General features: G+C 46.6%; 1 protein-coding gene and 1 pseudogene across 1 annotated transcript in view; both read right to left on the bottom strand.

Moving 5' to 3' along the window:
- Positions 1-20,329, bottom strand: part of zgc:110329 (uncharacterized protein LOC550500 homolog) — a 213,665-nt gene that overhangs the window by 52,552 nt on the left and 140,784 nt on the right. Inside the window, exon 6 of the mRNA XM_038785594.1 lies at positions 5,912-5,959. Coding sequence (XP_038641522.1) covers positions 5,912-5,959 — 48 coding nt within the window. The remainder of the gene's footprint in view (positions 1-5,911; positions 5,960-20,329) is intronic.
- LOC119957569 lies at positions 17,143-17,283 on the bottom strand (annotated as a pseudogene).

Below are 20,329 nucleotides of genomic sequence, written 5' to 3'. Positions count from 1 at the left end.
ACCCACCTGCATATTGACCACGCCGGCCCTTTCATGGGCTCAATGTTTTTGGTGATAGTGGACGCCCACTCCAAATGGTTGGACGTCCACCGGGTAAACGCGGCAAGCACAGCATCGACAATTGAAAAGCTCAGGGCCTCGTTTGCAACACATGGACTTCCGGAGGTATTGGTGTCGGACAACGGAACGGCATTCACAAGTGGGGAATTTGGAAAATTCCTGAAGGAAAACTGAGTCCGTCACATCAAAACGGCCCCTTACCATCCAGCGACCAATGGCCTGGCAGAGAGAGCGGTCCAGACACTTAAAGCGGGACTCAAGAAGCAGCCGGCAGCGTCAATAGACACAAAGCTCTCCCGCTGGCTGTTTGATTACAGGACCACACCGCATTCCACAACGGGCATACCGCCAGCTGAACTCTTAATGGGAAGGCAGCTGCGAACGAGGCTGAGTCTCCTTTTCCCAAATTTAACGGGGAAAGTGGAGAAACAACAGGAGACCCAACGCAGGGGGCATGATAATAGTCGGCAGCAGCGACATTTCCAGGTGGGGGCACCGGTTTGGGTCAAGAATTATGGGAATGGACCAACGTGGTTCAAAGGCACGGTAGAGTCCCAAACAGGGCCCATATCCTATGAGGTTTCAATAGGAGGTAAGGTGCTGAAGAAACACCTAGACCAAATAAGGACAGCGAAACCACACCTGGAGGCAGGTGAAGCAGGACCGCCTCAAGCTGGGATAGCCCAGACGTAAAGGATACCCACACCCCAGCCCCGAGCAATTTCTCCAGACCCCGTCATCCAGTCATCAGAGTCGGAGATGGACACACTCGACGAGGCCGCCGCGACACCTCTCCCCGAGGAGGAGGAAGAACAACTTCCAAGGAGGTCGTCAAGGAAAAGACGGGCACCTATAAGGTACACCCCGCCTACTTCGGAGAACGACCCGGCGGACGACACAGAGGTGACAGACCCAGACATGAGGAGCAGGAAGAAGCTCAGAGGAATGCCAGCTGGCAGGAATTCCTCGGACCTTGGCGGGGAGGGGTGTAATGAACCCCAATTGGCTTTATTGGTTGGCCAATTGGAGTAGGAGCTCCCTCAATGACAGCTCATTGAGGGGGCCCATATAATTACCTGTATAGGCTTTGTGAGCCAGTCTTAAGTTGACTGGACTGCTAGCAGCACTGTTTGTCTCTGCTCCTGTAATATCGTTATTGTAAATAAATATTGGTGTGGTGACGGAACTCCTGCCTCCCGTGGATTAATACATGCTCCCTTGTTAATTCTTATGACTACCAAACAAGGCTATAGGAACATAACAAATACTGTCAAGCTGGGTCAAGGTAAACAAACAGGTCAGTTTACAGTAGCTCAAGTATCAAGTACTTCCATTGCTGCCATGTTTTCTCATTTATTACCAATTAGTGGCTGCCCTAATGTCATGTATGACTGAAGCTGTGGCTGGCTATGAGGAATTGGGAGCGCAGCAGGAATTCTGCAACCTGAAGATGAATTTGATCAGGACTTTATCAAATTTCCCTCTCAGTAATATTCTTTCTGCTAAAATTGAGTCAGAGTAATGCAAGCAACAGCAAAACAATTTAATATGTGAAAATTGAGAGGATCTTCAGAATATATATTATTTCTTTTTTGTAACAGCTGGAATTCCCAGGGCCCAGGAAACAAATTAAATCAGAGAAGCACTGCACTGTTGTTCTCACTTTATACAAGCTCAAAAAATAACATTCCGTTTTGATACATCTAGTGCTCGCCCCAAGAATATCAATGAATATCCAGGCAGCAGATTTCAACACAAGTGCAATTTGACAAGGCTTTTTATGCAATTATGCCAACTTTGCTTCAAATGCAATAAACCCTCAAACTGGTAGACACTGTATGCATTATTTCCCTGTTCCATGAGGGCACGTTGTATTTTATTGGTCTCCATTATGTTCTGCATTAGAGTATCGCTGGCAACTCAATTGTTTTAGACCCAGCATGATATATTGAAGGACTGAGGAACGATATTTGGTGCAGCATTTAGGAAATATAGTTTTTAAAAAAAATTTTGAATGTATTTTTTCCAATTAAGGGGCAATTTAGCATGGCCAGTCCACCTACCCAGCACATCTCTGGGTTGTGGGGGCGAAACCCACGCAGACACGGGGACAACGTGCAAACTCCACATGGACAGTGACCCAGAGCCAGGATCGAACCTGGGACCTCAGCGCCGTGAGGCAGCAATGCTGCCACTGCGCCACTGTGCTGCCCAGAGATAATTAAGTTGTATTTGTGGGTATTCGGAATAAGTGTGTACTTGAATTTTATTTTCTATTCTTTATTTGTGGATTGAAAAATGTGAGACCTGGGTCCAGTTTCATTTTACAGTGGGGACAGGAAGTCTGGAGCTGTATGTATACCTGTATTTTTGATGAGACTTTAAGACCATTGAAGTGGTTTTGGGAAGCTAAAAAATAAAGTTGAGAAAAACTATGCAACAGGGGTCCAGAGAGAGGAGCCCACAGAGGCAGAACAGCATTTTTCAATTCAGTTGGAGATTACGTTCTAAGGTGAAGGGAACAGTTTAAATCTCTCTAACCGGACACACTAGCAGATTGCTGAGGGAACCTTAGATGAACTGCTCTAGAGTTAGAGTAACAATGAATATGAGTGGCTTCAGGATCTTAAGTGAGATAGCAAGTTGGGAAAGAAAACTGCAGGGAGCAGTCCCTAAAGGAAAAGGAGAAATTACCAAGATGTTGAGTCAAAGGCCAAGGGCAGAGTGTCTGGGACGTGTGGTGATGTGCATCACTGTAAACACACAAGGGGTTAATGTAAATACACATAGACTAGATAGACACTAGAGGGAGCACCAGAGACATGACACACAGACATTCAACTAATAGGTCAGTAAGATAGGACACGACCAATGGGCAGTCACGACACACACAGAGGTGACACTACCACAGGAGGGCATTACACCAACCCATATAAAAGGACACAGCGCACATGATCTTCCTCTTTCCAGTGGAGACACTCAGTGTGTAGGGTTGATTTGAAACACATCACACCCACCACGTGGATTATAGAAGACTGGTTAGATAGTCTGAGTAGCTATCGCAGGATTAACAGGAGAGTCGAATCCAAGTGGGAGAATCGTTAACAGTTTAATAAATGTATTAAAGCTATCTCCAAGTCTGAACGTTCCTTTGTCAGAGTGCACATCAAGGAAGCAGCTACAATCCAGGTGGTGGGTGTGATGTGTTCAATCAACCCTGTGTACTCAGTAAGTGTCTCCACTGGAAAGAGGAAGATCATGTGCGCTGTGTCCTTTTATATGGGTTGGTGTAATGCCCCTGTGGTAGTGTCACCTCTGTGTGTGTTGTGAATGCCCATTGGGCGTGTCCTATCCACCTACTCTGCACATCTTTGGGTTGTGGGGTGAGACCCACGCAGACACAGGGAAAATGTGCAAACTCCACATGGACAGTGACCCGGGGCCGGGATCGAACTGGGGTCCTCGGCGCCGTGAGGCAGCAGTGCTAACCACTGCACCACTGTGCTGCCTGCCTGGCATAATCATCTCAGACAATGCCTTCCAGGTCATAACACCTCATGAGTGAAAACGAAGTCTCTTCACCTTCTGCCTTGATTCTTTAACAATGACCATTGTTACTTCTAATGCTGATTTGTCTGCCACGGGAAATAATTTCTCCTGGATTATTCTGACAAAACCATTCATGATTTTGGAAACCTCTCCGGGTTTCCCTTAACCTTTTCAGCTTGAAGGAGGCCATCCCCAGCTTTATCAGTTTCTCCATGTAATTGAAGTCCCTAATCCCAGATATCATTCCAGTACCCTCCGTACCCTCTCCAAGGACCTAACATCCTTCCAAACCCCAGGCCCAGAAAGAAAGCTTTCAATGTAATGACTCACACAATAATAATAAGAACATAAGAACATAAGAACTAGGAGCAGGAGTAGGCCATCTGGCCCCTCGAGCCTGCTCCGCCATTCAATTAGATCATGGCTGATCTTTTGTGGACTCAGCTCCACTTTCCGGCCCGAACACCATAACCCTTAATCCCTTTATTCTTCAAAAAACTATCTATCTTTACCTTAAAAACATGTAATGAAGGAGCCTCAACTGCTTCACTGGGCAAGGAATTCCATAGATTCACAACCCTTTGGGTGAAGAAGTTCCTCCTAAACTCAGTCCTAAATCTACTTCCCCTTATTTTGAGGCTATGCCCCCTAGTTCTGCTGTCACCCGCCAGTGGAAACAACCTGCCCGCATCTATCCTATCTATTCCCTTCATAATTTTAAATGTTTCTATAAGATCCCCCCTCATCCTTCTAAATTCCAACGAGTACAGTCCCAGTCTACTCAACCTCTCCTCATAATCCAACCCCTTCAGCTCTGGGATTAACCTAGTGAATCTCCTCTGCACACCCTCCAGCGCCAGTACGTCCTTTCTCAAGTAAGGAGACCAAAACTGAACACAATACTCCAGGTGTGGCCGCACTAACACCTTATACAATTGCAACATAACCTCCCTAGTCTTAAACTCCATCCCTCTAGCAATGAAGGACAAAATTCCATTTGCCTTCTTAATCACCTGTTGCACTTGTAAACCAACCTTCTGTGACTCATGCACTAGCACACCCAAGTCTCTCTGAACAGCAAGAAGTCTTACAACACCAGGTTAAAGTCCAACAGGTTTGTTTCAAACACGAGCTTTCGGAGCACGGCTCCTTCTTCAGGTGAATGCCGTGCTCCGAAAGCTCGTGTTTGAAACAAACCTGTTGGACTTTAACCTGGTGTTGTAAGACTTCTTACTGTGCTCACCCCAGTCCAACGCCGGCATCTCCACATCATCTCTGAACAGCGGCATGCTTTAATATTTTATCGTTTAAATAATAATCCCGTTTGCTGTTATTCCTACCAAAATGGATAACCTCACATTTGTCAACATTGTATTCCATCTGCCAGACCCGAGCCCATTCACTTAACCTATCCAAATCCCTCTGCAGACTTCCAGTATCCTCTGCACTTTTCGCTTTACCACTCATCTTAGTGTCATCTGCAAACTTGGACACATTGCCCTTGGTCCCCAACTCCAAATCATCAATGTAAATTGTGAACAATTGTGGGCCCAACACGGATCCCTGAGGGACACCACTCAGGGACACCACTAGCTACTGATTGCAAACCAGATAATATTTATTAGTGTCACAAGTAGGCTTATATTAACACTGCAATGAGGTTACTGTGAAAACCCCGTGGATGCCACATTCCGGCGCCTGTTCGGGTACACAGGTGAGAATTCAGAACGTCCAGTTCACCAAACAAGCATGTCTTTCAGGACTTGTGGGAGGAAACCAGAGGAAACTCACGTAGACACGGGAAGAACCTGCGAATTCCGTACAGCCAATGACCCAAGGCGCTGTGAAGCAACAGTGTTAACCACTTTGAAGAGCAGTGAACTGCTTCCCCAGTGCTGCATTTAACCTGTACTCATTGCGAACAGCCCACGTTCAATCCTTGGGCTGCCTTTAATCCGAAGGACGACTGCCATTGGGATCATTGCACCAATCAGAGAAGATGGAAGTGCTCTTACTATTTGCCATCCCACATTCCCGTCTGAATTTTGCATTTGGCTGTGCTGCTTCTGTAGCTGAACAGCCCACTGCCACTCAGCATCAAGAAAGAGAAGAGTTGCTGCTCAGAAGGTCACCCATGTGATATCCAGACAGGTCTAAATGATGGCAAGCAAAGTTACTGAGCACAGAAGACTACATAAGTCCAAAAGGCTGGGAATTGGAAATAAAAGCATTGACATCTGGATATCGGAAAGGCAAATTGTTGGAAGGCAAATTGTTGTTCGGGATGTAACTGATTGCTCACCTCTTTATGTAGTGTCTGGTATCCACACTGAGTATTGATGACATCTCCCTAAAAACAGAAAACAGCTACTGTCAGACATCAACCAATTATCGTATTGTAACAAGATTGACAAATGGGAGGGGACTTCCACATTATTAATCTATCAGGCTACAACAACAACATATAATTATAAAGCACCTTTAACATAATGAAATGTCCCAAGGAGCTTCACAGGAACATTATGAAAGAAAATGAAACAGGCAGCACAGTGGCCAGCACTGCTGCCTCACAGGGCCAGGGACCCGGGCTCAATTCCATCCTTGGGTGACTGTCTGTGTGGAGTTTGCATGTTCTCCCCATGTCTGTGTGGGTTTCCTCCAGGTGCTCCGGTTTCCTCCCACAGTTCAAAGATGTGCAAGTTAGGTGAATTGGCCGTGCAGAATTGTCCCTCAGTATCCGAAAGTTAGGTTGGTTTACAGGGGAGTGGGCCAAGGCTCTTTCAGAGAGTCGATGCAGACTCGATGGTCCAAATGGCCTCCTTTTGCACTGCTGCCATTCTATGATTCTAAAATATGACAATAAGGACCCAATGCTTTGCAGCAAGCACAGGGATAATGGGTGAATAAGACTCAGTGTGAGTTGGGACTTGGGCAGTCATGTTGATGGAGGGTAGAATTAAGGAAACAAGCCCATCTGTGCATCGGAAGATTTGAGTAGAAAGGTAATAACGGCATGGATGAGAGTTTCATCAACTGAAAGCTTGTCAAAAAAGTCATGAGCTCTGGTCATTCCTCTTGGCCAACACTTGCTGTGAACAAAATCCTTACAACCATAAATTGGAATAAAGCTGCCCCCTCAACCTTGAAACAGGGCCAGAATTAGTTTTGCTCCAATTTGCTGTTTACTTTCTGGCATTGAGATTATTGTGAAGTTTGCACATTCTCCCCGTGTCTGCGTGGGTTTCACCCCAACAACTCACAGATGTGCGGAGCAGGTGGATTAGTCACACTCAATTGCCCCTTAATGGGAAAAAAAATTAGGTATTTAAATTTTTTTTTTCAAGTCACCATCAAACAATGCTACAACATCTGCCTCCGCGCCCGTTTCCTACCCCGGCTGGCCCGACACCCCGAATATGGCCTCCTGAGGGCCCGGGTCCAGTTTCACGTGCACCACTTTAGAGATTACCCTAAACACCTCCTTCCAGTAATCCTCCAGCTTTGGACAGGACCAAAACACAGGAATGTGGTTTGCGCGGCCACTCCCGCAATGTTCACACATACCCCCTCAAAGAGCCGGCTCACCCTCACCCTTGTAAGGTGCGCTCTGTACACCACCTTCAGCTGTATCAGCCCCAACCTCGCACACGAGGTGGAGGCATTCACCTTCCGGAGCACCTCACAGCAGAACTCCTCCTCCATACCCTCTTCCAACTCTTCCTCCTACTTTGCCTTGATCTCTTCTATCGGCACCTTCTCCTCCTCCAAAATAGCCCCGTAAACTGCCGATACTGCCCCCTTCTCCAGCCCCCCAGTCGTCAGCACCTCCTCCAGCAATGTGGAAGCCAGCTCTACTGGGAAGTTCTGTATCTCCTTTCTGGTTAAGTCTCAAACCTGCATGTATCTAAATATTTCCCCCTGCTCCAGCCCATACTTCTCTCCCAGCTCCTTCAATCCCGCAAAACGACCCCCAAGAAATAAATCTTAGTGTCCTTATTCCTTTCTCCCCCCATCTCCGAAAATTTCCATCCCACTTCCCTGGCTCAAATCTATGGTTCCCCCAAATCGGGATTTCCCTTGATCCTGCCCGCAATGCGAAGTTCTGCCGAAACTGCCTCCAAATTCTCAACAAAGCTATTACTACCGGACTCCCTGAGTATCTCCCCAGGGCCATCGGGAGTGGCCCTGTCTCGAGCGACTTCAATCCTGACCCCCGACCAAAACTCTCCTCCATACTGACCCATTGGGAGTAACCCAAACTTTTATGATGCTTTAATTGCACCTCTGGCTCCCAAAAAAGCCTAGCACTCTTGCAAACCAGGATTGAAAAAACACTTTTGCAGCAGTCATACACACACTAACCCAGGCTTTTACTGTGCCAAGTACACATAATACAATACACCTGAAATTCCTACATTCATCACAAGATGTAATGCTACAGAAGCCTCACAAACAACACCGATCGATAACTGCATTGTAATTCTTCCTGTACACCTCCTGTACTTGCCTCCCCAATCTAGTTTGAACACCGGAGAGAGCAGGTGCAGAAGGCAGAGGAATGGGCGGCACGGTCGCACGTGGGTAGCACTGTTGCTTCACAGCATCAAGGACCCGGCTTGGGTCACTGTCTCTGCGGAGTCTGCACGTTCTCCCCTTGTCTGCCTGGGTTTCCTCCGGGTGCTCCGGCTTCCTCCCACAAGTCCCGGCATTCTGAATTCTCCCTCCGTGTACCCAAACAGGTGACGGAATGTGGCGACTCGGGGCTTTTCACAGTGACTTCATTACAGTGTTTAATGTGAGCCTACTTGTGACACTAATAAAGATTATTATTACTAATAAAGACTATTAGAAGGACAGAGTTGTCACTATTACTCTCAATTTGTGGTCAGCAGGTCAGAGGTGCCTGCTCACCAGCTTATCTTCGTGACTGTTGATTAACTGCCCGGGTACAGGAGTGACGCAAAGTGTGATCCTGCTTTGCGGTACTCTGCAAGGCCAGACTAGATCTGGAGATGCAAAAAAGGATACGGCGGACAAATTTTAATTTTAATGTCAGCCAACAGAACTCAGGGCTCCCTGCCACTCTTGCTCAGTCCATCCTACCATCATCCATTTTCGATTTCTTCCATGGGAAACTCTTCAGCTACATGGTCTATTGCCAGCAATAAAAGATTTTGTTGGTTTCCAAGGAGACAACAAAATATAATGGAATAACCTTCTGGATTGGTTACCATGATTAAACGTTTGTGAGTTTCTTATTGAAAGGCTGGAGAAATTGGCTTTCCTTCACCCGCCTCTTTGTGATATTTTGTGAACAATGGACGTGTTTCTGGTTTGTTTAGTTACCAGAAAATATCAGCAAAGAATTCAACCATTCAGTGCTCCAGTTCACCTTGCATGGGATTGCAAAAGAATTTCATTATTTTGTTCCATTCAATTATTTTATTTTACATTCACTCATAATCCAACTTGAGGTTTGCAACGTCCCCTGGGCAATCAAAGTCAAGTATTTCACTTCCTTTGAACTCGTATCAATATCTACACTAATTTCCTGCTTCAGGATTATGTAGTCACTGTGGTTCACTTCTGTAGAGCTGTTATGAACTGATTAAAGTTCTCTTCACAATTTTAATCCTTCCACTATTGTTGACTGCACCTTGAACTGAAAACTCTGAAATTTATTTCTTAAACTTCTCCACCTCCCTCTTTGAGAGGCAGCTTATTTGGGAACCAGGTCTCAGTGAGCCGAGATGGATATTGACTTGGAGTCACAGCTCAATGAACAGGTAACTGCCATCCTTTTGGATTTAAACAGTACGCTGAGGGCTGCAGAATTGGGTCGATTCATAGAGGCTTCAATTTTCATCATTTTGGAGCAGACCATTTGTTTGATCTCCAGAAGGACGGGCTTGAACCTGTGTTTTCTGACACAAGACCACAGATCACCGATCCTCTTTTAATCAAGCTTGTTCCTAATATCTCCTTCTTTGGCTTGGTGCTAATTTTTTTGTCTATTTCGACCTCAGCGAAGTGCCTTGAACATTTTATACAATCATCCAGTGCGAGAAAACTGGAAGATCATGCAGCCCATTCAATGGCTCTCAAAGGACGATCCAGTTGGTCCCAGTTTTCCACATTCTTCGTCTTTATCTCTGATTTTTATTCTCCTTCAATTTTTACTCAATTCCATTCTGAAGCTACTATCGAACCTGTATTCACCTCCCGTCAGGCCTCCCATTAAAAATGTTAAAAATGTTTTCCTTTTTAAAAATAAATTTAGAGTGCCCAATTCATTTTTTCTAATTAAGGGGCAATTTAGCGTGGCCAATCCACCTACCCTGCTACATCTTTGGGTTGTGGGGGTGAAACCCACGCAAACACGGGGAGAATGTGCAAACTCCACACGGACAGTGACCCAGAGCTGGGATCAAACCTGGGACCTCGGTGCCGTGAAGCAGCAGTGCTAACCACTGCGTCACCGTGCTGCCCATAAAAATGGTTTTCCTCATGTCAGCTCTAGCTCTTTTTCCAATCATCTTAAATCTGTGTCCTCTTGTTCTCAACCTGACAGCTAGTGGAAACTCTTTATTTTTATTTAATCTTTACAAATGCTTAAGGATTTTAAATATCACTATCAAATATTCACTTAACCTTCCCTGCTTTCAAGGAGAACAATCCCACCTTCCTTTACCCACTACAGACCATTATTAAATTGCTCTTAAATAAATAAAGGTTGATTCCATTAGTAAATGTCATTTGCTGCAATACAAAACCTCAAACTCACTGATACCATTCCATGCCTCTGAATCAGAAGGTCATAGATTCAAGGACCAGTCCCGAGACTTCAGCAGAACATCAATGCTGACACTTAAATGCAGTTTGCAGCAAGTGCTCCATTGTCAGAGGTACCATCCCAGGTTGAGGTGTTAAACCAACACCCTGGCTGCCTTCTCAGCTGGACTGCAAAGGTCACTCAGTCTCAATGCAGAAATGAACAGGAGAGCTCTCTCCAATATCAGTTAAAAAAAAACAATCTGATCATTGTTACCTTGCTATTTGTGGCAGCTTTCTCTGCAGAAATTGGCTACTGCATTCCCTATAATAATGACTACACTTCAAATGTACTTCACTGGATGTAAAGTGCTTTGGCGTGGAATTAGAAGGCTTGTTCTTTTTCTAAAAGGCAACAACATTTCCAAAGTTGCTGACCAGGGAATTGAATGACTTTCAAAGAGCTGTTTGTGTCCCATCAATAACACGCTGCTGTGTATCAGAGGAAGCAGGGCAGTAACCAGTGACAAGTTTTTCCCTTTCCCAATCCAGCATCCCAAATGCTGCCTTAGCTGAGTTTATAGCTAGAAACAAGGAACAATGTCCTCACAGCTCCTCGCCTGTATAGTTCAGGCACTTCCTTCTTCGCTGAAAAAAGTGCAGAGTTTGAGATGACCAACACCTACCTACTCACTCTACCCGTTGCTGGGTTTTAAGCCTGGGAATTCGACGAGCACTGGGAACCAGCTCAGGCACAAAGTTTTATCACAGAGCTACCGCACAATTTCGTTACAAGGCCAATCTTTCTGGTTGGGCGTCACAAAGAACGAAGCACAATCAAAGTGATGTCAGAACGAGTCGAGACAAAACAAACTCTCGTTTCTACAAGTAAAACTGTGTGCTCTGCAAGTCAAAAAGCAAAAACAGAAAAGACAGGGAAATGGAGGGCGATTCAGGAAGCTTTCCATTGAACTGACACAGTGGGTATGAGGTGGATGTTAACGACACTACGGAATTATTTGAAGAAGAATGAGGCAGTTTATCACTGTGTCCTCGGGCCAACATTCGGGGCAGCACGGTAGCATGGTGGTTAGCATAAATGCTTCACAGCTCCAGGGTCCCAGGTTCGATTCCCGGCTGGGTCATTGTCTGTGCGGAGTCTGCACGTCCTCTCCGTGTGTGCGTGGGTTTCCTCCGGGTGCTCCGGTTTCCTCCCACAGTCCAAAGATGTGCGGGTTAGGTGGATTGGCCATGCTAAATTGCCCGTGGTGTCCTAAAAAGTAAGGTTAAGGGGGGGTTATTGGGTTACGGGTATAGGGTGGATACGTGGGTTTGAGTAGGGTGATCATGGCTCGGCACAACATCGAGGGCCGAAGGGCCTGTTCTGTGCTGTACTGTTCTATGTTCTATGTTCTATTGCTCAAAGTCTCAGTACTAACCAGATTAACTGGCCATTTACTCAGTTTTTGATTGTGTAAACTGGCTGCCCAGTTTACCGATGGAACAGTCAGTACAATTCAAAAAGGAGTGCCATTTGACATTTCCAAGAGAAGTGATAAGAAGGGACAGAGTAATTCTCAGCTTCTCCACTGGGGCAGTAAACTGGCAGAACCCATCCGGTATTCCATCAGCCAACTGGTACTGCGGAGTAAAAATGATCCCCATGGTACCAGATGCTTCCAATTCTGGTGCGTTTTTGTATTTCAGGAGAAGCGATACAACCATAGAATCAAAACTGAAACAAATGCTGAGCAATCTGTTAGGTACACGCAGCAATTTATGAGAAGCGGTCCCAAGGGGTCAAAACACATCAATAAAACTGATTAGAACAAGGCTGCTGCAAAACAATGCCCTTCTATCCAATTTCCTGTAGAAATTGGAACATTGCCTTTCAGGTTAGATAGGAGCAGTATTAATATCGCGTAAGAACATAAGGACATAAGAAATTGGTATAGGAGTGGACCAGATGGTCCTTTGTCTTGCTTCACAACACAATAAGATCATCCACTCCAATAAGATAACCCTCTGAAGTAGAGAATTCCAATTCACTCGAAATCCCGAGTAAAGGAATTGCTCCTAATCACAGTGTGAAACGGTTGTCTCCTTCTCCTGATACTATTGCATCCAGTTCTACACTGCAGCCGTCTGATTATGATGCCAAGCTCAATTCAGGGCAACTTGAGACAGGAACTGAATCAGCACCTGGTGGGAGTTCAATCTTTGTTCAGAAATCACAAGCGGATTAAGCAAAACCAGGAAAACTGCACACACTGCAAAGATTAATGACCAGCGTCCAGCCAGAACCCAGCCCTAATGTCAGAATAAGTCCATTTGAACATGCAACCACAGAGGTGGCCTGTGAAGGAAGATCAATCTCATGTACGGATCAGAGCATAAATGGTAGCTCGCACAATCTTTACCTCCCATCCACGGAAAAGGTGGTAATTCTGGGAAGAAAAAGATAGCAGCTTAGTGAGATCAGCAAATGAAAATATATTGTATTAGTTGTCTTATCTTTCATCTGTCCTCATGCCGAGGGTTGGTGACAGTATGAACAATCTGTCTCTGGGATTTCTTTTCTTTAAAATTTAGAGTACCCAATTCATTTATTTTTAATTAAGGAGCAATTTAGAGTGGCCAATCCACCTACTCTGCACATCTTTGTGTTGTGGGGGCGAAACCCACGCAAACATGGGAAGATTTTGAGATTAGCCATCCTGGCTATCTTGGGTCTTCTTTGTGCATGTTTTCCAGTTGCTTTGCCTTTCATTACCAGTTTTCCCAAGCCCCTTCTGTTCACATCACATGACCAAAATATATGAGCTTCCTTGATATCGCTGCCTCTTAACACCAGCTTTCTTGAGCACACACTTGCCGCCCATGGCACACGTAACAACCGTCCCTGAATTCCAAAAGCTCTTATTCGAACCTTGTCACTCTTCTTGATGGTCCAGCTTTCACAGCCATACCTTGCCACCAGCCACACCAGAGTTTTCAGAAGACGAATTTCCATTGTAGTCCAGATGCTGTGCCTAATCTTTTAATTGAGTTGACAACACCATGACCCTTGTTGATTCCAACTTGAATTTCTTTGGTACATCTGCCGTGTCAAGTGACCCAAGGTAACGGAAGGTCTCAACCTGTTCAAGCTGAACTCAGTTAATCCAAATCTTGCAGTCCTTTCCACCCACCGCCATCACCTTTGTCTTGCCGACATTGATCAGGAGAACGTATGCCTGGTTAATTTGATCAGGGTGATCCACTAGCTCCTGTATCTCCTCCACTGAGTTAGCGAGCAGAATGATGTTACCAGGTACAGTGAAGATTCGAAACGCAGTCCCTGCGTGATCGATAGCCCACCCTTGCATTCATCAAGTGTCTCACTTGTGGTCGTGTCTGCTCTGATGCTGAATAAATATAGTGAGAGGACACACCTTTGTCTAACACCCTTTTCGACTCTGACCCCAGCTTGTCGCTTACGATAAAGTTTGGCTCGCTAATCGATTAAATGCGGTGGTTATCCCATGATCGCATGTCTAACATTGTCAGAAAGAAAATTCTCATTTGAGACTAAATCAAGTGCCTTCTGAAAATGAATGAAATGAAAAATGAAAATGGCTTATTGTCACGAGTAGGCTTCAATGAAGTTACTGTGAAAAGCCCCTAGTCGCCACATTCCGGCGCCTGTCCGGGGAGGCTGGTACGGGAAGCACACGTCTATTGAATGAAGCACACGTCTATTGGCTGTTGTTGCTCTTGGACCTAGCCCATTATGATTCGGAGATTAGTGACTTGATCTCTTGCTCCTCTCCCATGTCGAAATCCAGCTTGATCATCAGCAATTTCACTCCTTGTCTTTCTCTGGATCCGTTCCACGGGTGGGAGATCAAAGCGGTGTTTCTATTTGTGCGCTGTTTCGGCTCACATTTCCTTTTAAGAGGAATAAAGGAAGAATCAGTTGAGCTAATCATTGTTCTCCTCCCGTGCGACACTGCCCATCGCCAATTCTCCTCTCATTTTAAGTAATTCTGCCAGTATGTTGTGCTTAAAAAAATACAAATTCAGGAATGTACTATGTCATCGTCTGACATGCTACTAATATTGTTTCAATACGACTTTCAAAGTGAACCCAACAAAGGACCAATTTCCGCTGCTGATTGTCACTGGGGGTGGAGGTCCCTCGGCTGATGTCCCTGCTCAGTAAGATTAACTTGGAAAATACCTCCTGTTTCTGCCAGGAGCTGCATAAATATGCAAATCAGGCTCCGAGGCAGGTTCAAGCAATTTAAATTTGAATTGCAATGAGCAGCCAATGTTGGACTAACCCTTCTTTGGATTTTAAACAGCAAATCATCTGGCAGTAGTTCAAATGTAATCATATTTCTGTTGCAAAAATACACTTTATTTGTAAAATATCTGAAAGATCATTGCAAACATTTCCAAATGGCCATCCTACAAAGTGCAATGATATTCTCTTTCTCTACATACATCACGTTGCACACTTTTAAAAACAAAATTTAATTTAGGGGCAATTTAACGTGGTCAATCCACCTACCCTCCACATCTTTGTGTTGTGGGGGGTGAGATCCACGCAGGCACGGGGAGAATGTGCAAACCCCACACGGACAGTGATCCGGGGCCGGGATCGAACCCGGGTCCCTTGGCGCCGTGAAGCAGCAGTGCTAACCACTGTGCCACCGTACCGCCCTCACACTGCTATGATTTTATGAACCGTCATTTTCCTTCAGGATGTCGATTACAGAGCTCCCTCTCTCCGCCCTTCCGAAGAAGAAACAAAAACATGTCTCGTCCTGTTCCACGGATTGGACTCCGGACGGGAAGCTGGTTTGGAGGCCTCTGCGCTGAAGAGCGAAGCTTACTGGCCCTTTCACCTCCGGACATCCTCCTTGACTTCGGCCTGCGTTGACTGCAGCCAGGGCAGATTCTGCATACTTTTCTGGAATCGGAACATTTCCCCTCCCATCTCTTTCTCACCTTCCGAACGGATTTGAGGATGAAAAACCTCTTAATGTCCTCCGTTGTTGCCTCCAGCCATTGTGTCAGGGACTCAAGGAGGGGTTTCATTATTCTCCAACTTTTGCCATACCTTTTGAATTCCCCAATGTTCTCTGGGGTCAACAGTTCCCCTGCCAACCCTCTGGTCCTCCTGTAGGTGACAGTTGGTCAGCAAGAAGCAGTAGTCAGAGAAGAACATGGGTTTGATGTCAGTGGATGTGACCTTGAATGTACGGGACACAAACAGGAAGTCTATCCTGGAGCAGGCAGACCCGTCTGGCTGTGGCCAGGTATCTCTACGCTGTGCTTCACCTGGAGGGGTCTTGAAGCTGTAGTGCAGCGTGGCCTCTTTTACTGTTTCCATCAGGTCTCTGGATGCCCAGTCTGTTGTCAGCACTTTGGATTGTCCAGGGAGCCCCTCCCCCTTTACTGTTAGATTGTCCAGGGAGCCCCCCCCCCCCCCCCACTGTTGGATTGTCCAGGGAGGGAGCCCCCCCCCCCCACCGGGTGTCTCTCCCTCAAGTTTTGCCGCTTCTCCTCTAGATGCCCATTTTCACCTTTGTTCGAAGTTCAGTTGTCCTTGTCGCCTGTGTTGGATGGGAGTGGCCTCTTGCTGTTCCCTAGGGGGGTGGGGTGGCTTTGCCCTTTTCCCCATTCTTCCTGCTCCTCCTCACCAGCTGCCAGAGCCCCACTGACTGGTCCTCTGAGGGATCCTCCTCTGTTGGTTCGGTCTGCTGACAGTTGGGGTGTGTGGGGAGCCCTGGTGCTTGGCCGTCTGCTGTCCTCCTCTTTCCTTTTCCCTTGCCTTCCACTTTGCCCTCCTCTATCCCATCCTGCTGACGGGAGACTTCACTGGCTGGAAGTTTGCACATCGCCTTGACGGGAGTCGGATCGGTCTTTCCATCTGCCTGGCCCTCCTTGGCTTTGCTGCCTGCCGATGCGTAAGTAAGGCCACGTTTGGGGCAGGTCTTGTCGAGATGCTCTGCTCCATCACACAGGTTGCATTACTTAGTCTGCTTGCAGCACTTTGTTTGGTATCCTTCCAACTTGCAATTCTTGCAGATGAGAGCGCTGCAATTGGCCAGCACATGGCTGGATTTTCTACAAACCTTGGGCTGCCTGGAGTAGATGAAATAGCCATGGCTTCCCCCGATCGTGAAGCTGGATGGAGAATGGAGAACTACTCCCTTACCGTCTGTCTGGAGTGTCACCGGGACCTGGTGTTTGCTGGTCCAGATTCGGAAGGCGACCTTGAACTCAGAGCAGTTGCCAACCTTGTTGACGTACCTGGCGAAGGTGAGCAGATCTATGACTGAAACATGGGGGTTGCAGGGGTGCACAGTCAGCACACATTCCCGTTCAGATGGCGGAGTAAAGAGGGGCTCTGCTTTGAGGATCCTCTGGTGTGGCAGGTCTCTCTTCTCCTCCAACACGTTCACGAACTTGATGCAGGCAGCAGCATTCTTGATCAAAGTATCCAGCGTGAGGGAAGTCCGGCAGACAGTAGATGTCAGCAGCTCTAAATCCAGAGGAATCAAGACGGATTTTCAAAATGAAGACACAGTCAATGGGTGAACGTCCTTCGTTGTCTTTTACCGCCATCTGAATGGTGTTACGTACCCCTTGGTGTGGGGCTCGACTAGTTAGAGCCATCACCTCTTTAAGTTCCCGATGTTAGGCACCAAAGCCCCTTCAAGGAGAACAAACAATCACCAAGAGCTTCCAACACCAAAGAGCAAGAGGACAAAAAAAACCTCAGATGAAACTCCCGATAAAAGAAATGAAACCCACAGAAATCAACACTGACACAGAAGCAGAGGGAAGCATGATCAAAGTCCTGGGAGATCAACCTTCCTGATCACTGACTCACCCCTGCCAGGTAAGTATCAAGCTCATCACACCCTGAAGCCAGAAGTTGTCGACTTACAATGAGAGACAGTAATTCTTCGCCTCTTTGAAGCTGTGCAAAAGGGAATCATTACAAGGTTGTCTTTTTGACAGCAAAAGAGGGAATTTTATTCCTCATACTTCACCATGGCTGGTGCTCAACTGTCCAGGTCAGAGGAAACCTTTTGGCAATATTTTTAGATGTCTGCTGTTGCTTTTTGAGTGCATATCAAAGATGAAAAAAGTCTATGATACCCAAATTAGGAGCATTGGGCTCACCCGGTAATGAGCCAATATGAATTGTACAGATGTAACCTTTTAAAAACAGCACACAACACGGTCTTGCAGACTATATAATCAGTGGAACATGACCATGGTTCACTGGTGACCACTTGCTCTTTCCAATAACATTTCGATTTTGTTGGTCCAATTCAATGAGCAATTGTTTGAGAAACCTTATTCTCTTCAATGCCCCTTCGCACCAGAATCCCTCCCCTGCCGCCCGAACCATCTTATTTCCTCATGAATACATCTAAGGACACAGATTAGATTTAAGATACATCTCCAAAAGAGCAGCCCATACACACCCTGAGAAACTTCCACCCGATAAACTTAATGCATCACAAACTGACCAAAGCTTTGCTGGTCAGCTCTTACAGGCAGCGATGGCCAAGACAGCTGTTAAAGTGTGTTTTTTTAAATTTAGAGTATCCAAATCATTTTTTCCAATTAAGGGACAATTTAGCGTGGCCAATTCACCTATCCTGCACATCTTTTGAGTTGTGGGGGCGACACCCATGCAAACACGGGGAGAATGTGCAAACTCCACATGGACAGTGACCCAGAGCCGCGCATCGAATCTGAGACCTCGGTGCCGTGAGGCAACTGTGCTAATCACCTGCGCCACAGTGCTGCCCATAAGTGGGGGGTCTTTGAGACAGGAATGTGGCAGGAAACATCAGGAGAGCTTCCTGCACATATTTAAAAAACCACACATTTGTATTTGACATCGATCTGAAGGGGCAGATTAGCTCAGCTTCCCCACAGTGTTGAGCACAATCCATTGCAGTACTGAAGGACTGCTGCACTCCAAGAGGGGCAGTACCGAGGGGCTGCTGCATCACTGGAGAGTCAGTACAGAGGGAGTGCTGCACTCCAAGGGGGGCAGTACAGAGGGAGTGCTGCACTCCAAGAGGGGTAGTACAGAGGGAGTGCTGCATTCAAAGGGGGGCAGTACAGAGGGAGTGCTGCATTCAAAGGGGGGCAGTACAGAGGGAGTGCTGCATTCAAAGGGGGGCAGTACGGAGGGAGTGCTGCACTCCAAGGGGGGCAGTACAGAGGGAGTGCTGCACTCCAAGGGGGGCAGTACAGAGGGAGTGCTGCACTCCAAGAGGGGTAGTACAGAGGGAGTGCTGCACTCCAAGAGGGGTAGTACAGAGGGAGTGCTGCACTCCAAGGGGGGCAGTACAGAGGGAGTGCTGCACTCCAAGAGGGGTAGTACAGAGGGAGTGCTGCATTCAAAGGGGGGCAGTACAGAGGGAGTGCTGCATTCAAAGGGGGGCAGTACAGAGGGAGTGCTGCATTCAAAGGGGGGCAGTACGGAGGGAGTGCTGCACTCCAAGGGGGGCAGTACAGAGGGAGTGCTGCACTCCAAGGGGGGCAGTCCAGAGTGAGTGCTGCACTCCAAGAGGGGTAGTACAAAGGGTGCTGCACTCCAAGAGGGGTAGTACAGAGGGAGTGCTGCACTCCAAGAGGGGTAGTACAGAGGGAGTGCTGCACTCCAAGAGGGGTAGTACAGAGGGAGTGCTGCACTGTACTGTCAGAGGATGGGTACTGCTGGGGAGTTAGCACTGAGGGAATGCCATTATGTTAAAGTACAGGACAGAGGGAGTGCGATATTGTCAAGAGATGTCGTTCTTCAGACAAAGCATTAAACTGAGGACCCATCTGCCCAGTCAGCTGGATGGAAAAGATTCCATGATAGTATTGCAAGTAGAACTGGGTAATTGTTCCTGGTGTCCTGAACACTATTTATTCCCCGCCAAATATAAAACAAACTATCTGGTCATTATCTCCCTGCTGTGTGTGGGAGCTTACTGTGTGGAAATTGGTTGCCACATTTGTTGACATTAATTGCTGGGCCAAAGAGTAGCTACACAATGCGGCTCAGTCAGACATTTCCAAACTTTTTCCAACTCTGGAACATTTCACTTGTACCAGTTTGTTTCCTGACTTTCTTCTGAAATCTTGAGTGCTGACAACCTTAACAGAGAACCCTGACTTGGAGCAGACGGGTGAAGCACAGCAATGCTGTGAAGATGAAGCCGTTTCACTAGTCTCCCACGGCAGGCACCCCCTTGCAAGCTGGCAGCACCCTGGGGCCATCAACACTTGCTGTTAAAATGAAAGCCCCCAGGCAACTTGCATTACATCAGAGGAATGCTCATCGAGCTGTGGTGGAAGGAATCGTCCATCAGTTATTTATGTCTCACTGAAATGTTTGCACTTTTGAGGTCAATAAAATGGCTGCCCTGTGGTGAGAAACTCCATTAAGCAATGATTGTAACATTCAGCAACTATCTGCCTCTAGTCAATCGTCATGTTTTGGAATAATGTTTAGTGAAAGAGGTACTGCCTACTCCCATTGCTTAAAATTCAATAAGCGTTCATTAATTATTAAAAGGGAGAAATGCACTTCTAGAGAAGTGTGATTTAATGCTTCTCAATCACAGTCAAATCTGAAATATTTATTCAAAGTGGTTGATGGATTATTCAACACACCCATCTTCACATTGCATCGGGCCAAGCAATCGTGGCAGGCGTGAGGGGAATGCCAGGAACTACATGCTAACTTTGCTCACTTTTGTCACCAGAAATCAAAGCCTCTCAAGTTTGTGGCCTTTTTTCGGTTCCCATATCCGAGGCATGTATGACGATGTGCACAGGGAGATTCTCAGGCTGTCCTGGCCAATGGCTTCCACTCAACCAACACCATTAAAAAAAAAACTTTGTCTCACCGTGGGATCTTGCTGTGTATACATCAGCT

This window comes from Scyliorhinus canicula, chromosome 26 (assembly GCF_902713615.1).
Source record: "Scyliorhinus canicula chromosome 26, sScyCan1.1, whole genome shotgun sequence".
NCBI classification, from domain to species: Eukaryota; Metazoa; Chordata; class Chondrichthyes; order Carcharhiniformes; family Scyliorhinidae; genus Scyliorhinus; species Scyliorhinus canicula.
Note: the sequence above shows the minus strand (reverse complement) of the source record. Positions and strands in the feature narration are given on the sequence as shown.